This window comes from Garra rufa, chromosome 5, assembly GCF_049309525.1.
Source record: "Garra rufa chromosome 5, GarRuf1.0, whole genome shotgun sequence".
Classification (NCBI taxonomy): Eukaryota; Metazoa; Chordata; class Actinopteri; order Cypriniformes; family Cyprinidae; genus Garra; species Garra rufa.
In genome coordinates, this window is record NC_133365.1 from 22,530,300 (window position 1) to 22,549,376 (window position 19,077).

The window sequence follows — 19,077 nt, forward strand, 5'->3', positions numbered from 1 at the left end:
GGCCATCAGAGAGGGAAATCTCATTTGAGGATGGCGGTTATTTTAGTAAGGGATCTAGCTGAGTCATCAAGGAGGATATACAGGGTGTGTCTCAGATGGGTCTGAGTCATCGTTTTATAAATTAGTCGGGAGGAAAAGGAAGCGGTGTCTGTTGGTCATGGATAAACTGTCTCAAATTTGGCAGAAGTGTGACTGATATTGTAAACTCAATTGAAATTAGGTTTAAGAAGTAATGTTTTACTATTATTTCATGATTTTATTATTATTTCTTATCATTTTTATTTTAAAAATCACTTTTTCCCAATCAAATTTGATTGATTTCACAGATTTACACATATTACATCTGTATAGAGCCTAAATGTCAGTTACCTTTTTGTCTTTTTAGTGTGGTTTTTCATAATTGTGTTCTTTCTCTTGTTGTTTGTATTGTGTATGTGTGTGCGCTGCATGTTTTCTGCTGTCAGAACTGCCTGTTCAAAGTGTAGTAGCCGACGGAAGGCCAGAGTCCTGCGGTAAGAGTCACTGGGTCACTGCCGCTGCTCTGGGGATTTGCTGTGGTTTGTGTGTTTGTGAGCCTCATTCTTTTTCTTTCATGCCCGCCGCTCATCGAACTTGGCCTGCACTGATTTCTTAGCATGTTTTGGTGTTGGGCTGTACGCTGTATTTTGATGGAACTGGATTTGTTAAAGACATGTTTAATTGTTAGCGATCTTGAGCCTTTTGTGTTATGGCGGTGGCGTGCTGTGCCTTGTCCTCACACACCTTAACCGTTTAACAGTAGTCTCTTTCTAGCTTTCTAGCTCGCTCAGTCTGACTCTTTTCATCCATTCTGTTGTGAGTTCATGCCTTTAGTTTGCTTTTAATCTTAGTTTACAGCCATCTGTTTGATGTAAGTGAATAGAATGAATGAACAGATGCTTGGAACATTTAATTTAGCCAATTCTTTGTGGTTAGTTGACCAAGTGCACCCAGCCCAAGTTGCTAATTAAGGATTTAATTTATCTTACATAAACACTTTGTTTTCATACAATACTTTGACAAGCAACACAACGTACGTTTTCTAACATGAGTTCATGAGACAACGTCACTTATTTTTGTGCTGTGTGAACATTTTCATGCAAAAATCAGGATGTATTTATTTAAGTTTATTAACTTTCCATTTAACTTTTTAGAAATTTAGGTTACAATTTAGAATCAACTTCGATTTCATATACACAAGATATACTTTTCAAAAAGTTATATATTTATAAATATTGTTAACGGTCTGTATTTAAAATGTATAATCTAAAATCATTCTAATATGCTGATTAGGAAACATTAATAATGTTGAAACAGTTGTTTTCTCAGTACTATTAGAATAGAAATAGAAAGTTCAAAAATTATTACTGTCATTTTTTTATTAGTTTAATGCATTTATGCTGAATAAAATATACATTTCTTTGAAAAATCTTGAATGGTATTGTCAATTTTTTATTTTACTAGGGCTGGCAAATTGATAAATCATGATTCATCCCTTCCAAAAAAAGATATATATATATATATATATATATATATATCAGTATCTCACAAAAGTGAGTACACCCCTTGCATTTCAGCAACCATTTTAGTAAATCCTCTCAAGGGACAATAATATAGAAATGAAACTTGGATATGTAGTAGTGAATGTGCAGCTTGTGTAGCAGTATAGATTTATTGTTCCCTGGAAATTACTCCATATATAGCCATTATTTTTGAAATAGCTGGCAACAAAAGCGAGTACACCCGAAGTCATATTGTCCAAAGTGTCAATATATTTTTTAACACCATTTTTATCTGGCATTGCCTTAATCATCATGGGCATGGAATTGACCAGAGATGCACAGGTTGTTGCTGGGATCCTCTTCCAATCCTCACGAAGCTGCTGGATGTCTAGACACATGGTGCTTCTCCACCTACGATTGAGGATGCCCCACAGGTGCTTAATAGGGTTTAGGTCTGGAGACATACCTGGCCACCCCAGGTGGCAGTTGTTAGTGGTGCGTTTGGGATCATTATCATGTTGGAAAACTGCCTTTCGGCCTTGTTTCTGGAGGAAAAGCATCATGTTCTGTTTCAGAATGTACAGTACATAATGGAATCCATGTTTCCCTCAATGAACTGCAGCTCCCCAGTACCAGCAGCACTCATGCAGCCCCAGACCATGATGCTACCACCACCATGCTTGACTGTAGGCAAGACACAATTTTCTTGGTACTCCTCACCAGAACATCACCACACATGCTGGACACCATCTGAGCCAAACAAGTTTATCTTAAAGGGATGGTTCGGAGTAGAATTGATTTCATTGCTATGCACTCCGAAGCCCATCTAAATACCCCATCCAAAGTTTTTTTTACCTTAGTCGAACATTAATGGAGATATTAGAGTTTTTCGAATTGCATGTTACAGGAGTGAATGGTACATGTGATGTATCTCGTAAATTGCACCACTAAACGTGCAAGTAATCTTACCAAACTTGTACAGTAGTGTTAAATAGGTTATGTACTCACAAAACGCTGCGACATAACATTTGTAAGTCCACCATGAGTGTTTTAAAAACACGTTTTACCCGAGAACTACTAGTCTCAAAAACTACAAGTCGACGTCACTTCCCTGGTTTGAAAAAAGCACATAAAAGTCCTCCTACTACATCTGTGTGCATGTCAACTTGTAGGAGGACTTTTACGTGCTTTTTTCAAACCAGGGAAGTGACGTCGACGTGTCGCCATTTGTAGTTTTTGAGACTAGTAGGGATCGGCTAAAACGTGTAGATCTAAAACTTTGGATGGGGTATTTAGATGGGCTTCGGAGTGCATAGCAATGAAGTCAATTCTACTCCGAACCATCCCTTTAAGCCGAGTTCAGACTGCCGACAAATGCCCGAAATCACAGGCAAATCGGTGCTTGTTCACGCGAGTGACAATCACACAGTGTGAACAATCAAAGACGCGATCTGAGAGAACTGCCGACTTGTCGCCAACACCCGTGAGATATTTGGCATGCTAAATATCTGGACCTGTCGGCGATTCAAAATCATGCCGTGTGAAAGGTGATCTGACTGAAAATAACATCGGCGATTACCTACAGCCAATGAGACAGCAACATGCAGGCCAGCGGGAAGTTGGGGGAGGAGTTACGAAGTATAGACCACAATATCAAAAAACTTCGGCTGCTTTTCTTTTCGCTGAAAATGAGTGCACGTGCAATTTGTATGACAAGCTGCGGGCTACCATTTTTTTTTTATAATAATCCCAGTCTCACGTGAGAACTTGCACGTCTGACCTCGCGTTGTTTCCATGTCACTTCTTGCGTGTGTTTGGTTGTTTGCAGACCGGGACAAAGTTGTCTGTGATTCTTCCTATTGTAAAGTCATGCAGTGTGAAACCCCCTGTCGCCGATCCATCGTGCAGTGTGAACACAGCCGCGACGGAATGCTACCCCAGATAGTCATGCAGTGTGAAAACATCTGTGACGTGATTGCTTTGAAAATCGTGCAGTCTGAACTCGGCATTAGTCTCATCAGACCACAGGACATGGTTCCAATTCTTGCTCTTGGACAGGTTGTCTTCAGCAAACTGTTTGCTGACTTTCTTGTGAGCCAGCTTCAGAAGAGACTTCCTTCTGGGATGACGCACATGCAAACCGACTTGTTGCAGTGTGCGGCGTATGATCTGAGCACTGACAAGCTGGCCTTCTACTTCTGCAACCTCTAAAGCAATGCTGGCAGCACTCATGCATGATTTTTGAAGCCAGGTTCTGCACCTGATGCACAGAACGAGTACTCAACTTCGTTGATCGGCCCTTGCAAGGCCTGTTCTCAATGGATCCCTTCTTGGAACACCTCTGTATGACCCTGACCACTGTAGTGTAACTCGGTTTCAGTGTGTTACTGAACCTCTAATAGCCTTGGCCATCTTTGTGTAGAGCAACAATTCTAATTCTCAAATCCTCAGAGAGTTCTTTGCCATGAGATGCCATGTTGAACATCCAGTGGTCAGTATGAGAGATTGTACTTAAAGCACCAAATGTTAACTGCTGTAATAAAAGATACACAACTTTGCATGGTCCTGTCAAGCAAACAAAAGCATAAACATGATGAATTAGGACATGTGGCTTTGCATGGTTAAACAACATACTGCTGTTATCACTTAGGGTGTACTCACTTTAGTTGCCAGCTATTTTGACAGTAATGCCTGTGTGTTGAGTTATTGTCAGAGGACAGTAAATCTAAACTGTTGTTTAGAGCTTCACACTGACTATTCTAAATATCTATCCAAGTTTCATTTCTATAGTATTGTCCCTTGAGAAGATATACTAAAATGGTTGCTGAAATGTGAGGGGTGTACTCACTTTTTTGAGATAATGTACATACAAAAAAAAGATGCTTTAAGAGCTGGGGTGAAAACTTTTTAACCATACATTTACACTGAATGCAAAACAACTGGTCTGAAGTAATCTTTCAAAAAAGCGATTCTCTTGAATTAGACTTCCCAATGATCTATGAGAATGATCATTCCAGTAATCATGTAGCAGCTTCCAGGAGGTTTGAAAGACTCATCCATTGAGTTTATCCAGGCCAGATGTCACATCCATAAAGCAATAGAGTTCCAAAGGCAGGTCGTCTGCTCCTGTTTTATTGAGTGTAGTTGTCACAAATTGGGAGTACATCAGTCTATGAAGTGTAATATAATAGCTACACTCAGCCAGAGTGTTTGTGAATGTGTGAGGGTGTGTGTTTTTGTGTTAGTAGCACAAATGGATAAAAATGCACTTTTGTAGCCATCACACATGAATGGCTTAAGAGCTACACCAAAGTGTTTCATTGAAAAAACACATCGCAGACTGATCCAGTCTGGTGAGATGCTTGTCTGACGTGTTTTTTTATTTATTTATTTTTTTTTTTTTTACACGTCCACTCTTAACACAAGCAGTGTCCATGTAAAAACTGTTAACAGACACCAGTCTGCAGAGGTGTAAAATGTTTTTGTGCACGTTGTACACATTTGCATTGGCAGGTCCTGAATGGCAGTATGCTTAAAGGGATAGTTCACTCAAAAATGAAAATTCTTTAGTCATTTACTCACCCTTATGCCTTTCCTTTCTTCCGTTGAGCACAAAAGAAACTATTTTGAAAACCAAACAGTTGTCGGTAACAATTGACTTCAATATAGATATCGAATTTTATTCATACTATAGAAGTCAGTGACTACCGTCAACTGTTAGGTTACCAACATTCTTCAAAATATATTCTTTTAAATATAATATATATAAAAAAAAACCTTAATTTGTGTCAGTGTTGTTTTCGTCAACGATGACGATGACGAAATCATTTCGTTGACGCCACTTTTTTTCATGACGATAACGAGACGATGACGAGATAAAAATGGCTCGTTGATGACTAAAACATGACGAGACGTGTGTGAGTTTTCGTTGACGAGACGAGAATAGGCGAAAATGTTAGTGGGTGGTCCGTCAGACGTTTAAAATGCATGACATTTCCGCTTATTGTGCATGCCAATTAAAACTTAAAAAGTATCTGACGCTATGGAAAGCCGTTTTAGCATTAAATACTCTTTGCTATACTAGTATGGCAAGCCGTTTTAGCATTCCATCCTTGTTTGTCTTTTATGTTCTAAAACATTCCTTCATTATTGTAATTATTGGTGAAAATAGTCGATCCGGAAGCTCACATTATGTTGAACTATAGATCTGCTATTTTCAGAATTTATAAGTGACACTACCCAACAGCAAAAAAATTACTGACCTACATTAATTTGTTAAAAGACTACTTTTTTCCCTTTTTTTTTTTTTGACTAAAACTAGACTAAAACCTTTTTGACTTTTCGTCGACTAAAATTGGACTAAAACTATCACATATAGAAGTGACTAAAATTTGACTAAAACTAAGAAGCATTTTAGTCCAAAAGACTAAGACTAAGACTAAATCTAAGATGGTTGTCAAAAACAACACTGATTTGTGTAGCTGGTACACAAATTGTTTGGTATCTTGACAGCTCCTTCCAGCTGTAATATGATTTATTTATTATTAAGGACCATGATTTTATTATTTTAAACATGCATTTTTTTATCTTCTTTAGTACTTCCGTTCTCATAGTTAAGGGATTTATTCTTATGTTATGCTGTCACAAATATACCTTATTGATTGCAGGGTATTTCTTAATTTATGATCTGTACAAAATTTAATTCTGGTATAATTTTCATAGAATTGTAAGGATGTCCCACTTTACAGATCAACAAAATTGATGCCATTTACTTTAACACACCTTCAAGATCTTATTGTAAATTGATTTAAGTTATTCTTACTGTTATTCCTAAGAAAAAAGATGTCTGTAATCTTTCATCATAATGTAATAACTGATATTTCTGAAACAGCTTTCTTTTTTTAGCTGTCATCATCAAGCCCTCTTATTTTTCCAATTATTGCTAATTAAAAGTAATGATAAATTTAGTTTTTTTCTTATTGAAGAACTCTTAGATTAAGAAATATCTCTAAATACAAAAGATAAATTGGTTGAGAACGCTCATTTTCTGCTTGGGCATAATTATATTAAGAAATGGCATTTATTTTCACATTTACACTTGGGGCTGGGCAATATGGACAAAAAAATGATCACGATCATTTTTTCTCACGATCATTTTTTCTCGATAAATGTTTTTTTTTTTTTTCAAGTTTCTGCTCCAATGTGAAAGTTGTAAAATATGTTAATTGTGGTTTTAAACTATTCTTTATGCTCATAACATGACAAACACTTCACGTTTTTAAATTCTTTACACTTCCCAATTTTTTCTTAACGAAATAAATTTAAAAGAAAAATGAAAAATACAATTTCTCAGTTCCACGTTTTAATGAGTAATATTGTTTCAAATCAAGAAACAGGTTTGTGTTGCCTCACATTAATAAAAATATATTGAAAAAATTGTCTCGTATAAATATACATTTGATAGTAGCTTGAGTTTGAGATGCAGATAGATTTATGTTTATTATCAAAATCAGCAATATCGGAAAAAATGGTAACCACCTCATTTTTAAATGGTGAAACTTAACTGTTTGAGTTTTTTTTTTTTTTTTTCTTCCATTTTTATTCCTGTAAAGGCAAACATTTCTTACATTTTCTCACATGGACTTCCTGTAAGGTCACAAGCATGCCAAAAAAGAAACAGGTTTTTGTTGTTTATGTCTTTTCTAAAGCTCTTTCATGACTGAGTGCATCTGGCATGCTCCAGGCCTTTTAAGAAATCATTTTTGGTGTGTTTATCTACAGTCTCTCAGCCATTTGATCTGATTTTACGCACACACACACACATCCACTATACTGTATGTGACCAGGAATACCACACTCTTCTTTATCCAGCTCCTTGAGTGCTACTTACCAAGTCCTCATCCTCTCTCTCGCACCCTCCATATCTTTCCATTGCTTTATCCCCCTCTCTCCCTCTCTGTGTGTCTCTCAGGGCTTGTGCAGCGTTGTGTTATCATCCAGAAAGATGAGAATGGCTTTGGGCTGACAGTGAGCGGCGATAACCCTGTGTTTGTACAGCTTGTAAAAGAGGGTAAGAAAGACGCAATCCCTGTTGTTCATTGTCCTTGTTTTGCCCTCCATAACACGCACATGCAGTTTCAAGAACAGTTTCACGAGTGAGTTAAACACACACTTGTCTCCTTTAACCATCAAGGCATGGATAATTATCTGGTTGTGTAACACCACAGTACTGTATAATTATGACACTAACAGTGCTAAATACATAGTTGCTTTTCCCAACTACAGTGAGGCAGTGAAAATGTGTATTCAAGCTACTTTTGACAATCCTTACACACCATGATTTCAGATGGTGCCATAGTATATTTTTTCATTCTCTTTCTCTTGTTTTGCATGTAGATGGAGCTGCCATGCGAGCTGGTGTTCAGACAGGTGACCGGATCATAAAGGTGATGATCAACAGGGGCTCCACCATGATGAAGTTCAGATTTATTAATCAGAGAAATTGTCAATCTATCTGATCAGCCCCAGAAACTGTTATTGGGGCTTGTGTCTTTAAGTCCTGAGGCTACAAAACACAGACTCTCCAGACAGGCTCACCTGATGTGGGCAGGATGTCTCGAGTGCTGTGCTCTGCCACCTGCTGGCTGAATGGAGAAGTATAGCTGTATATGTGTTTTCCTATTTATGAGTTCGGAAATCATAATTATTATGTGAGGTACATTACCATTCAACTTTAAGGTTGGTACAATTTGGTACAAAGTCTCTAATGCTCACCAATGCTGCATTTATTTATTCAAAAATACAATGAAAACAATAATATTATGATTTTTTTTTAACTTAAAATAACTATTTCCTTTTTTATATACTTTAAAATGTAATTTGTGCTTGTGATGACAAAGTTGAATTTTCAGCATCATTACTCCTGTCACTATTGTCACACGATCCTTTAGAAATCATTCTAATACACTAATTTAGTGCTCAAGAAACATTTCTTACTATTATCAGTGATGAAAACAGTTGTGCTTCTTATTATTTTTGTGGAAAAATATTATGCAGCATTTGTCAAGATTCACTGATGAATAGAAAGTTCAAAAGAAAAGCATTTATTTTAAATAGAAACATTATGTTATTATTATTATTTTTGACCAGTTTAATTTGTCCCTGCTAATATATATATATATCAATAAATGTGAACTTTATAAATAAAATTTTTAATTTTAAATAAAAATTCTGTTTTTTACTATTTAAAATAACAGTTTTCTGTATATTTAAAAAAAAAAGTAATTTATTCCTGTGATAATTATTTCTAAATAATACTTTTAATTAGCAAGGATGCTTTAAATTGATCAAAAGTGTTGATAAAGACATTTGTAATGTTATAAAAGATTCTATTTCAGGTAAACGCTGTTCTTCTGGTCTTTCTATTTAATAAAGAAACCTGAAAAAGTTCTACACAGCTGTTTTTAACATAATAATAATAATAATAATAATAATAATAAATGTTTTTGAGCAGCAAATCTGAATACTAGAATGATTTCTGAAAGATCATGCGACTGGAGTAATAACGCTAAAAATTCAGCTTTGAAACCACAGGAATATATTACGTTTTAAATATATTCAAATAGAATACAGTTATTTTACATGGTAAAAATATTTCAAAGTGTGACTGTTTTTGCTGTACTTTGGATCAAATAAATGCAGGCTTGGTGAGCAGAAGAGAATTCTTTAAAAAAACATTTAAAAATCTTTCTGTTCGAAAACTTTTGACTGGTAGTGTATATAGACATTAAAAAACAATAAGCAAACCAAAATTAACACTGGGAAGCACATTTAGCACATTTTTTCATTGCTGGTACAGAATTAGGCAATAACTGGCAATATAGTTCTTATTATTGTGAAGCAACTTTTAAATAAAAGTTAGTCTATTAAGAATACACAGCACAAACTAAAGACTAATGTAGCATTCTAATTTAAGCATCATCTATGAATTTAATTGAATCAGCATGTTTAATGTTTTTTTTTTCTTCCATGCAGGTCAATGGGACATTAGTTACACATTCAAATCATGTAGAAGTTGTAAAGCTAATAAAATGTGAGTAGCTTGTGTCTTTCACTGTGATCATTTTACTAAGTCATTCACTTAAAATGAACAATACTATACAATTGTTGGTGTGTTTGTGTCCAGCGGGCTCCTATGTGGCCCTTACAGTGTTGGGGAGACCGCCGGGCCTGCCTCAGATCCCTCTCTCAGATGGTGAGGGGGAGGAAGGGCCTCTCTTCTCGTTCACCTCCCCTCACTCCCCGGGGCCCTTCGGTCCAGACCGTTCGTCTTCCTCCCCCAGCCCCTCGGAGCGCAAACCGACCCCTCTGCCTGTATGGGTAAGAGCTCAGATCACTGATAAACAGCCTTGATCTCCATCAGCCCCATATCATCTGCCTTCTTTCTCTCCTCAGTTTTTCATAGCACTGTATGTCTTTTACTACAGTAACTCATTATGTGTTTCCCTGGATGTGTTTGAAGCATCACAGCAGCAAAACGGCAACAGCAGTCACATGCTTTCAGACAGGCAGTGTTTTAGACAGTTAAGAGGGCTATTAATGCCTCTATAATTTCTGACAAAATGTTCATTGCCGCAGTCTATTAATAAAAAGTTTATTAAGTTGCCATGCCTTTTTGCCATATCAAGTTTTGAGAACTGAAACCCTACTTGAAATGCTGCTGCCATGCAGAGTTGTTTATAAATGCAGCATGCATCCTGCAACCCATTAGTATGTGTAAATGCGTGCTGTATGTAGCACACATTCAGTTTAGAACCATAGGAAAGAATTGGCTTAATTTGCAGAAGTAAAGCTATTATTATAGGACTGTCATTGCACTCATACACTTAAGTCTACTTGTATCAACCACGTGATGTTGTGACAGTGCTCTCTGAGTCTTCAATCTCACATCCTCTATGACAAGAGATGTGGGAATAATCAGAGCCGCTGTGATGTTTGATAAATTGCAGGCCATGACGGAGGAGCACAGCAGGAACCCTACACCTAAACTACTGAAGGAAATCCAGGATGCCAAGAAGCACATTCCACAGAACCAGGAGCAGCTTAGCAAGCCCACTGGGACTGGACAGGTACTTACACACTCTCTCTCTCTCTCTCTCACACACACACACACACACACACACACACACACACAAACCCACACTAAGGCTCTATCTGTGATTCAAAGGAATTCTCAGTTCTGCAACATAAAAAAAAAATTTAACACTTAAGTGTATAAATGTGTAAAAGACATTTTTACACTAATTACCCTAAGGGGCCTCATTTCCTTTTCAAAAACTGTTTTATTTTTTTTTTTATTGTGAGGTGATATATCACCAAGACACTTCTTTATGAGATTCACCCAATCGCTTTTGAAAATATTTATTTGGTACTTCTGCTTTACTATAAATACACATTACAGCATAGTATCAAGTTCAGAAAAATTGAAACTAATGGAAAACTTCATGAGTTAAGGCCTGTTCACACCAAGAAGGGTAACTATAACTACTAAAAATTGTCCTCACCACAACTATAACGAGAAAGGCACAGAGAAACGATATTGTTGGAATCACTTTCAGAATGTTTTTTCCAACTGTAGAAGGATATAAAATGAAGAGTCAATCAGAATAAATCCTGCTGTAATAAGCTCAAGAATGTAAAGCGGCAGATAGCGTGTGCTTAGAATAAACAGACAATATATATTGGACGCTACACTTATATAGTTATAATTTTTGGTGTGAACGGGCTTTTAGTTCATGTTAAATCATACATTTTTACTAGTGACACTGTATAAACTATGGTTTACTAAAATTAAACCATTAAAAATAAAACAAAAAAAATAGAGATGCACCGATACTGCATTTCTCTGCCGATACCAATAGCAATTATTCAGAATAATATCTGCTGATAATGATGCTGATACCGATATCTTGATTTTCTTAAGAAAGAAAATCTCTCCTAACCGATGCTGTTAACTACACAGGGAACCTAATTATTTGGCAGATTACTATAATATTAAATAGTGCTGCCCTCGACTAAAAATATTTCTGGTCGACTAGTAGTCATTAATTTTAAGCATTAGTCATGTTTATTTATAAAGCATATAAATCATAATAATGAGCCTTTAATTGCTTACACAGCCTAATAGGCACTCAAGCGCACACAAAAAAAGCTTGCCACAGCGCACCGGCAGAAAAACAGCAAGGAGACTGTATTAACGTTTTAATAATTTATTGATAAACTACTGCTTTCTTTATTTTCAGCTTAGGAGGTGAAGTCAGCAACACTGACTCGTCATCTGCACAGTAGAGGATGCACGTTTCATACAGATTATATAATCTGAGAATATTTGTTTTCCATTTGAATTGGTTCATTTAAATTAGACATTTCACTCTCTATAGATATATTTTTCATGTCTGTACGGCAAGTATACACAGAGTTTCGAAGATTTGAGAGACCGAGATAGCATAAAATAAAGTGCACACAAATAAATGTCTTTAGAAGTCCAAAAGATTTTTATTTGTATGACCAAAAATGACGTATTTTAAGAGCAATTGACTGCTCCGGCACCTCCATCCAATAAAATTTTGGCTGACCAAGCATCTTCTTGTCTTCTTGTCGACTATTAGGGGGCAGCCGGAATATTAAAGGTTAAAATCAACAACATATCTATTATTTTCAACTTCTGTTTATTTTCAGATATCATAATTACACTCAAATAAAAACTCTTTGCAACTCATTTGCACACAGTCTTCATAAATACCTTCATGCCAGATTTATATATGTGTATATATAAGTACAAAAGCTCCACTTGAGTGTTGTTTTATAGCTAACTGATGAACTGTGAACAATGGATAACTTTGCTGAGTAAATGCCATGTTAAGTGACATACTATTCACAATCAGTTTTATTGCATCTTTCCACGGTTAAAACACTGATTGAGTGGTTACATGACATGAAACATTTTGGTAAGCTATACTGTATCTTTCAACATAACTTCTGATGTTCATTCATGTTTGTTTTGCGCTATAACTTAAGCAGGAAGAGGCTTTGCGCTGCTGCTTGAACTAAGGTGCTATATCAATTTGTCACTTCGCATTTAAAAGTATCAAAATGGCATTGTTTGAATTTTGTGATAGAATGTACAATTTGAAAGCTGAGACTTTTTCTTATCAAAGTAAGAAAGCACAAAGCTCTTTGCGATTATTGGATGCGAGGCGTGCTACAATAATGTTTGGTGTAAAGATCTGGCAACCCTGGCTTGAACTACAGGTGATTCAAAGGGTTTTCAGCTGATTTAACGTCACTATTTTTAACTGTCAATGCCTTATTGTACTTAAAGGTGACGTATCATGAAAATCTGACTTTTATCCATGTTTAAATATAATTATACTATAACTGGGACCCTGGTACACCTACCAACCCAGAAAACATGGAAAAAGAACCCAGTAACTTTGTTTTGGTAGGCCTTTCTTTGCAGGCTTGTGAAAAATCAAGCCGCTCAGATTTCGCTCTCCGCGTGACATGAAAAGGATATCTTATATTATATTATAATGTTACCAACCCTTAATCTGCACATTTTCACCCACTGTGCCGGTATTTTGTTTTCGCAAACGACAACTGTGTACCAGTTTTAATGCCATGGCGAAAGTTTGAGCAAAGCATGCTAACTGTTCTTTCTTTGGCTACACAGACGAGCACAGAACACGATTTAGAATCCCCAGACAAGAGAGCAGTGGATTTATTGATTTATTTACTGTATATTATGCTCCTGCCACACAGATCTAATGTAAACATGCTATTTTTTTCCCAGCTGCTTACCTTCACAGACATAACAAACTGTTTTTGTAACTCATGTGTTTTTCCAGTGTTTTTTACATAAACTTGTCTGTATTTGACAGTTTAAGCGCAATAAGACATGAAAGAGAACTTTTTAAAAATTTATATTATGCAAAGAACAATTAGTTACTGAGCTATCAGCCATGCTGTCATAGCTAGTTAGGACAAAAAATCTCGTTAAAATCTAGTTTTCGAGATTGGTAACACCAAATGCCATTGTTCACAAACATACCATAGTTTTCTCATTTATTTCTGTTTTACTAATTTTTCTCAGGATGTGAACATAAAAATATTTTGAGTTGCATCATTATCAAAACTAGGCAGAAAAATAATAATGCCTGGCCTCTGTGGGCATTAGTAACAATCATTATTTTTCACGATTCTATTCAGTACCACCAGTGGAGCATAAATTACACAATATGTCATGATGTCACAGTCCTAATGAATGTTTGTTTGTGTTTGTTATAGGATGGCTCCTTATCTCCAAGGCCAGGAGAAGGAGAGCAGGAGGATGGAGGGGGAGATTTGGATCGGCCTCCTTCCTGGCAGGGCGATGCTGGAATGGAGCCACCATGGACCAACAATACCACAACCCCTGTCAGTACACCTCCTGAACAGCTGCTCCCCAGCAGCCTCACGTTCCACATTAAACACATTTGATTTGTGGTTCCTCTGTATAATTTGTATTTGTTGTGAATTGATCCATGCAGATCACTCCCAGTCCTTTCCCAGAGAGCCCATGCCAAAGAGAGACCCCCTGCCACAGCCCAAAGACCACACCCCGAGACAGCCTCAACTCCTGTCCTTCACCGGACGCCGAAGACACACCTGACTTAGTGAGTGACCTCTCTGACCTCATGCCTTCATTTGTAGTTTCTCAGTACCGTGTATGATTCGATTTCTCATTTAGGATTCTCAGTCAAGTGTGGGGAGCCCCTCCTCTCGTCCGGTTGCACACATCATTGGTGCTGAGGACGAAGACTTTGTCACAGAGCAGGAACAGGTATGGGTGACACTGGCTTGGTTGTAGTCTGTACATTTATTTCTGCCTTTTGATTTTTGTACTCGCAGGCTCTACTCCAAGCTTTTGCACATTTGCATTCATAAGCCCACATTTAAGTTTAGTGTGAAATCATAAAGTTGAATACACTACCAGTCAAAAGTTTTTGAACAGTAAGGTTTTAAATGTTTTGTAAAGAAGTCTCTTCTGCTCAGCAAGCCTGCATTTATTTGATCCAAGGTACTGCAAAAATAGTAACACATTAAACTATTTTTACTATTTAAAATAACAGTTTTCTATATGAATATATTTTAAAATGTAATTTATTCCTGTTATCAAAGCTAAATTGTCACATCTTTATCAGTGTCACATGATCCTTCAGAAATCATTCTAATATGCTGATTTGCTGTTTAAGAAACATTTATTATTATTAATATTTAAAACAAAAAAATATTTGATGAATAGAAAGATTCAAAATCAGCATTTATCTGAAATAAAAAGCTTTTATAACATTATACACTATACCATTCAAAAGCTTGAAGTCTGTATTTTTTTATCAATTATAGAAATTAATACTTTTATTTAGCAAGGATGCTTTAAATTGATCAAAAGTGGTGATAAAGACTTCTATAATGTTACAAAAGATTTCTGTTTCAGATAAATGCTGTTCTTCTGAACTTTCTATTTGTGTAAAAAAACTGTTTTCAATATAATGATAATAATAATAATAATAATAATAAATGTTTTTTGAGCAGCAAATCTTGAATATTAGAATTATTTCTGAAGCACCATGTGACTGGAGTAATGATGCTAAGAATTCAGCTTTGAAATCACAGGAATAATTTACATTTTAAAATATATTTAAATAGAAAACAGTTATTTTGAATAGTAAAATATTTCACATTTACTGTTTTTGCTGTACTTTGGATCAAATAAATGCAGGCTTGGTGAGCAGAAGAGACTTCTTTAAAAACATTACAAATCTTTTGACTGGTAGTGTATGTGTACTTTTAATGTAAATAAACACTCTCTGTCTCTAGATGAATGGCCAGTGTAGCTGTTTTCAGAGCATAGACCTCCTGAAATCTCGGCCTGCTCACCTGGCAGCTTTCATCCATCATGTGGTCTCTCAGTTTGACCCTGCGCCGCTGGTGAGATCGATTACCCCTCTTACCCACAAACCTGGAATTTCCAAGCATCTAAAAAAATGTTTATGTATTGCTATCCCTGTTCTATGAATCTGTCTTGCATGCTTATGGTTTGGTCTCAGATCAGATGAGTCACTCGTTTTTCTTCTCACTCCGCAGCTGTGCTACCTCTCTGCTGAACTTTACAAACAGACCAGCACCAAAGAGACACGACGAATCCTCATGGATACCTTCTTCATAGATAAAACAGCTGTGAGGACCCTCAAAACAGTCTTGGCTTGTTTAGCTTGTCATAAATGATGTGGTATCTGAGTTGCATTTTGTTTTTAAACAGAGCTTGAAAGTAACAGTGCCCGAATCCATCATTGCTGACCTAGGTAAGTTCAAAAATCTAAATACTAGGGCTGTTATTTTAAAAATAAACAAACATAGTATCAGTCAATTAAAACTGTTTTAACTAACTGATATTTTCTTAATGGTGCCAATTAATTCTGCATCTTTAGTCTTAAAAAGATTAAACCCATCTCATTTTAACAACATTATAGTGTAACTTTGCATGACTTTTATACATGTTTGTGTGAACGCAGAACGGACTGCACACTCAGTTAATGCCGAACGGAAGAGGCCGGAGCCCATCTCTGAAGACGTCCACCGACAGTATGTGCAGCAACTGCAGGACACACTTCTACCTGACGTCCAGAAGAACCTAGAAGATTTCAGGTGAAATGCATTCTTCTAATACACACACAATCAAATAAAGACCTCCACACACACTCTGCAACTACAATGTACCAGCATAAGTGTCAGTCAAAGCCTTCTTCTCCAGTATGTTCACTCGTGTATGATTTGCATGTTTCAGGCACAAGCGCAGTATGGGTCTGACCCTGGCTGAAGCCGAGCTAGCCCGTCTGGATACAGAGAGAATGAGAGATCGTGTGGCTCTGGAAAAAGAGCGATCCTGTGCAGAGCACATCATTTCTAAGATAGAGGATGTACTGTAAGTGCACATGTCCATGCTGACATATGATGCCAGTTTTTCTCTTGATAGATTTCTTGTCCTTCTTTCTTTGTTGTCTCTCTGTGTATAGCAGCTGGTGCTCACTCATACACAACAGTTACACACAGATTTTGCACTACTCCTCCAACTCAGGGTGTCCCACAGGGCTCTGTTGTTGGTCCGTTCCTTTTATATAAATGTAAATTTTTAAAGAGTACGTAAATTTTGCAAGAGGTATATACAATTGGAAGATAAGAAGAGTTGTTCAGGAGTCCCTTGTTTGTCCTGCAGTTCTTCAGAGAAGTCCTTAGATCCAACAGATTCTTTGGTTTGTCAGCATTTTTGTGTATTTGAACCCATTCCAACAATGACTGTATGATTTTGAGATCCATCAGACAACTGAGGGACTCATATGCAACTATTACAGAAGGTTCAAATGTTCACTAATGCTTCAGAAGGAAACACAATGCATTAAAGGTGCCATAGAATGGAAAACTGTATTTGGGTCATTCCAGCTAGAATCATCAAATGGTCCTCACCTGACCCCCTCAGATTTGTCTGAAAAAAATCTATGTGATGGGTAATATGCCCAATAGATCATATACAAAATTTCAGATCTCTACTGTGCGTACTTTTTTTTTTTTTTTTTTTACAAAAAATCTGTAAAAAGTTTGTTTTTTTTACCCCGTTTTGGCATCACAGTCTGAGTGACGATGTTCAGACTGAAATATCTCCAGAACTAGTTGTGCCAGGTCCATGAAATTTTCGGGGCTAAGAGTCCTAGTCCAGAACTGCATGAATTACAACTCACAGCATTGTTACTGAATTTACACCTGAATGTTGGCGCTCTACTTTTCTTCGAAATTATTACTTTAAGGGATTTCAGATGTCCATAGAAACCTCAATTTTCAATGTATAAGCATCAAACTTGGTAAATGGTCTGATATGTACCATGTCTTTCACATCCTTTGACATCAGACAATGGCGTCTTATGGATGTTGAGATATTAAGGTCCAAAAATTGAAAAACCTCATTTACACCAATGTTCAGAGCAACATTTCCCATGAATGACACCAGGTGTGAACATGAAACTTTTTTTTTTTTGAAAGAGCATGTTCTTATTGATAAAATATCGGAAATATTGCTCTGAACATTGGTGTAAATGAGGTTTTTCAATTTTTGGACCTTAATATCTCAACATCCATAAGACTCTATTGTCTGATGTCAAAGGATGTGAAAGACATGGTACATATCAGACCATTTACCAAGTTTGATGCTTATACATTGAAAATTGAGGTTTCTATGGACATCTGAAAACCCTTAAAGTAATAGTTTCGAAGAAAAGTAGAGGGCCAGCATTCAGGTGTAAACTCAGTAACAATGCTGTGAGTTGTAATTCATGCAGTTCTGGACTAGGACTCTTAGCCCAGAAAATTTCATGGACCTGGCACAACTAGTTCTAGAGATATTTGTCTGAACATGGTCACTCAGACTGTGATGACAAAACGGGGTAAAAAACAAACTTTTTTACAGATTTTTTGTGAAAAAAGTATGCACAGCAGAGATCTGAAATTTTGTATATGATCTATTGGGCATATTACCCATCACATGGATTTTTTCCGACAAATCTGAGGAGGTCAGGTGGGAAACTTTTCCAAAATTTGATGATTCCAACTGGAATGACCCATTTACCTTGGCATAGTTGAATAATAACAGTACTGTACATGGACATGACATACCGTGAGTCTTAAACACCATTGTTTCCTCCATCTTACATAAATCTGGTGTTTGCAAAAGACCACTAAAAAAGAGGCCAATTCCAACATAACACAGACTATGACGTTATAGTTTTGGGATCATTAATAGTCACGCCCCCAACATTTGCATAGCCGAATCATCAGAAGTTCTGCGGGTAGTCTATTGTGAAAAAACAAAGCGAGGACAATAGCAAAATGGCAGATCACGGAAATAAATGTTATGTTCCAGGTTGTGCAGGAGATGTTAAGTTTAGGAATGGGTTGGTGTCTGTACTCAGAAAGGCACTAAAGGGACACGGTTAGCTTTTTGCTAGCGGTAGCTAAGTGTAGCTAACGGTGTAAGTAGAGCCGACTGCGTGGACGATGGCGAATGATTTGCAGATGCTGATCGCCGCTGACAAGCATCTGAACTTGTCAAATGTGCAAAGTACTGCTGCTGTAGTATAATGTTACACAGAGCATGTGCGATCACAAATCTCAAAAGTGAAAGTAAAAAGTTATCGTGCATTCAAAACAGCAGTTTCAATGCCATTTACCCTGATCTTCAAATTCAAAATGTTTTTACCCCCGTCTTTTAATGCATCAGCGTTTGAAACCTTCTGTAATAGTTGAGTCCCTCAGCTGTTCTCAGTGTGAAAAGATGGATCTCAAAATCATAGTCATTGTTGGAAAGGGTTCAAATACACTGAAATGCTGAAAAAAAAAAGTAAGAATTTGTAGAACCAGCGGGCAGTTTAACTGTTTAGGACAAAACAGTATTAGAATCAAGTGTATGTAA

The 19,077-nt window shown here is 36.7% G+C and overlaps 1 protein-coding gene across 2 annotated transcripts in view; it reads left to right on the plus strand.

Moving 5' to 3' along the window:
- The window catches only part of arhgef12b (Rho guanine nucleotide exchange factor (GEF) 12b), a 97,768-nt gene that overhangs the window by 56,565 nt on the left and 22,126 nt on the right, over window positions 1–19,077 (plus strand). For both annotated transcript variants that reach the window (XM_073839419.1, XM_073839421.1), the window contains 13 exons: window positions 7,492–7,590; window positions 7,917–7,966; window positions 9,555–9,612; window positions 9,706–9,899; window positions 10,529–10,648; window positions 13,866–13,994; window positions 14,108–14,233; window positions 14,308–14,400; window positions 15,438–15,548; window positions 15,705–15,797; window positions 15,880–15,922; window positions 16,133–16,265; window positions 16,405–16,542. In XM_073839419.1, coding sequence (XP_073695520.1) covers window positions 7,492–7,590; window positions 7,917–7,966; window positions 9,555–9,612; window positions 9,706–9,899; window positions 10,529–10,648; window positions 13,866–13,994; window positions 14,108–14,233; window positions 14,308–14,400; window positions 15,438–15,548; window positions 15,705–15,797; window positions 15,880–15,922; window positions 16,133–16,265; window positions 16,405–16,542 — 1,387 coding nt within the window. The remainder of the gene's footprint in view (window positions 1–7,491; window positions 7,591–7,916; window positions 7,967–9,554; window positions 9,613–9,705; window positions 9,900–10,528; window positions 10,649–13,865; window positions 13,995–14,107; window positions 14,234–14,307; window positions 14,401–15,437; window positions 15,549–15,704; window positions 15,798–15,879; window positions 15,923–16,132; window positions 16,266–16,404; window positions 16,543–19,077) is intronic.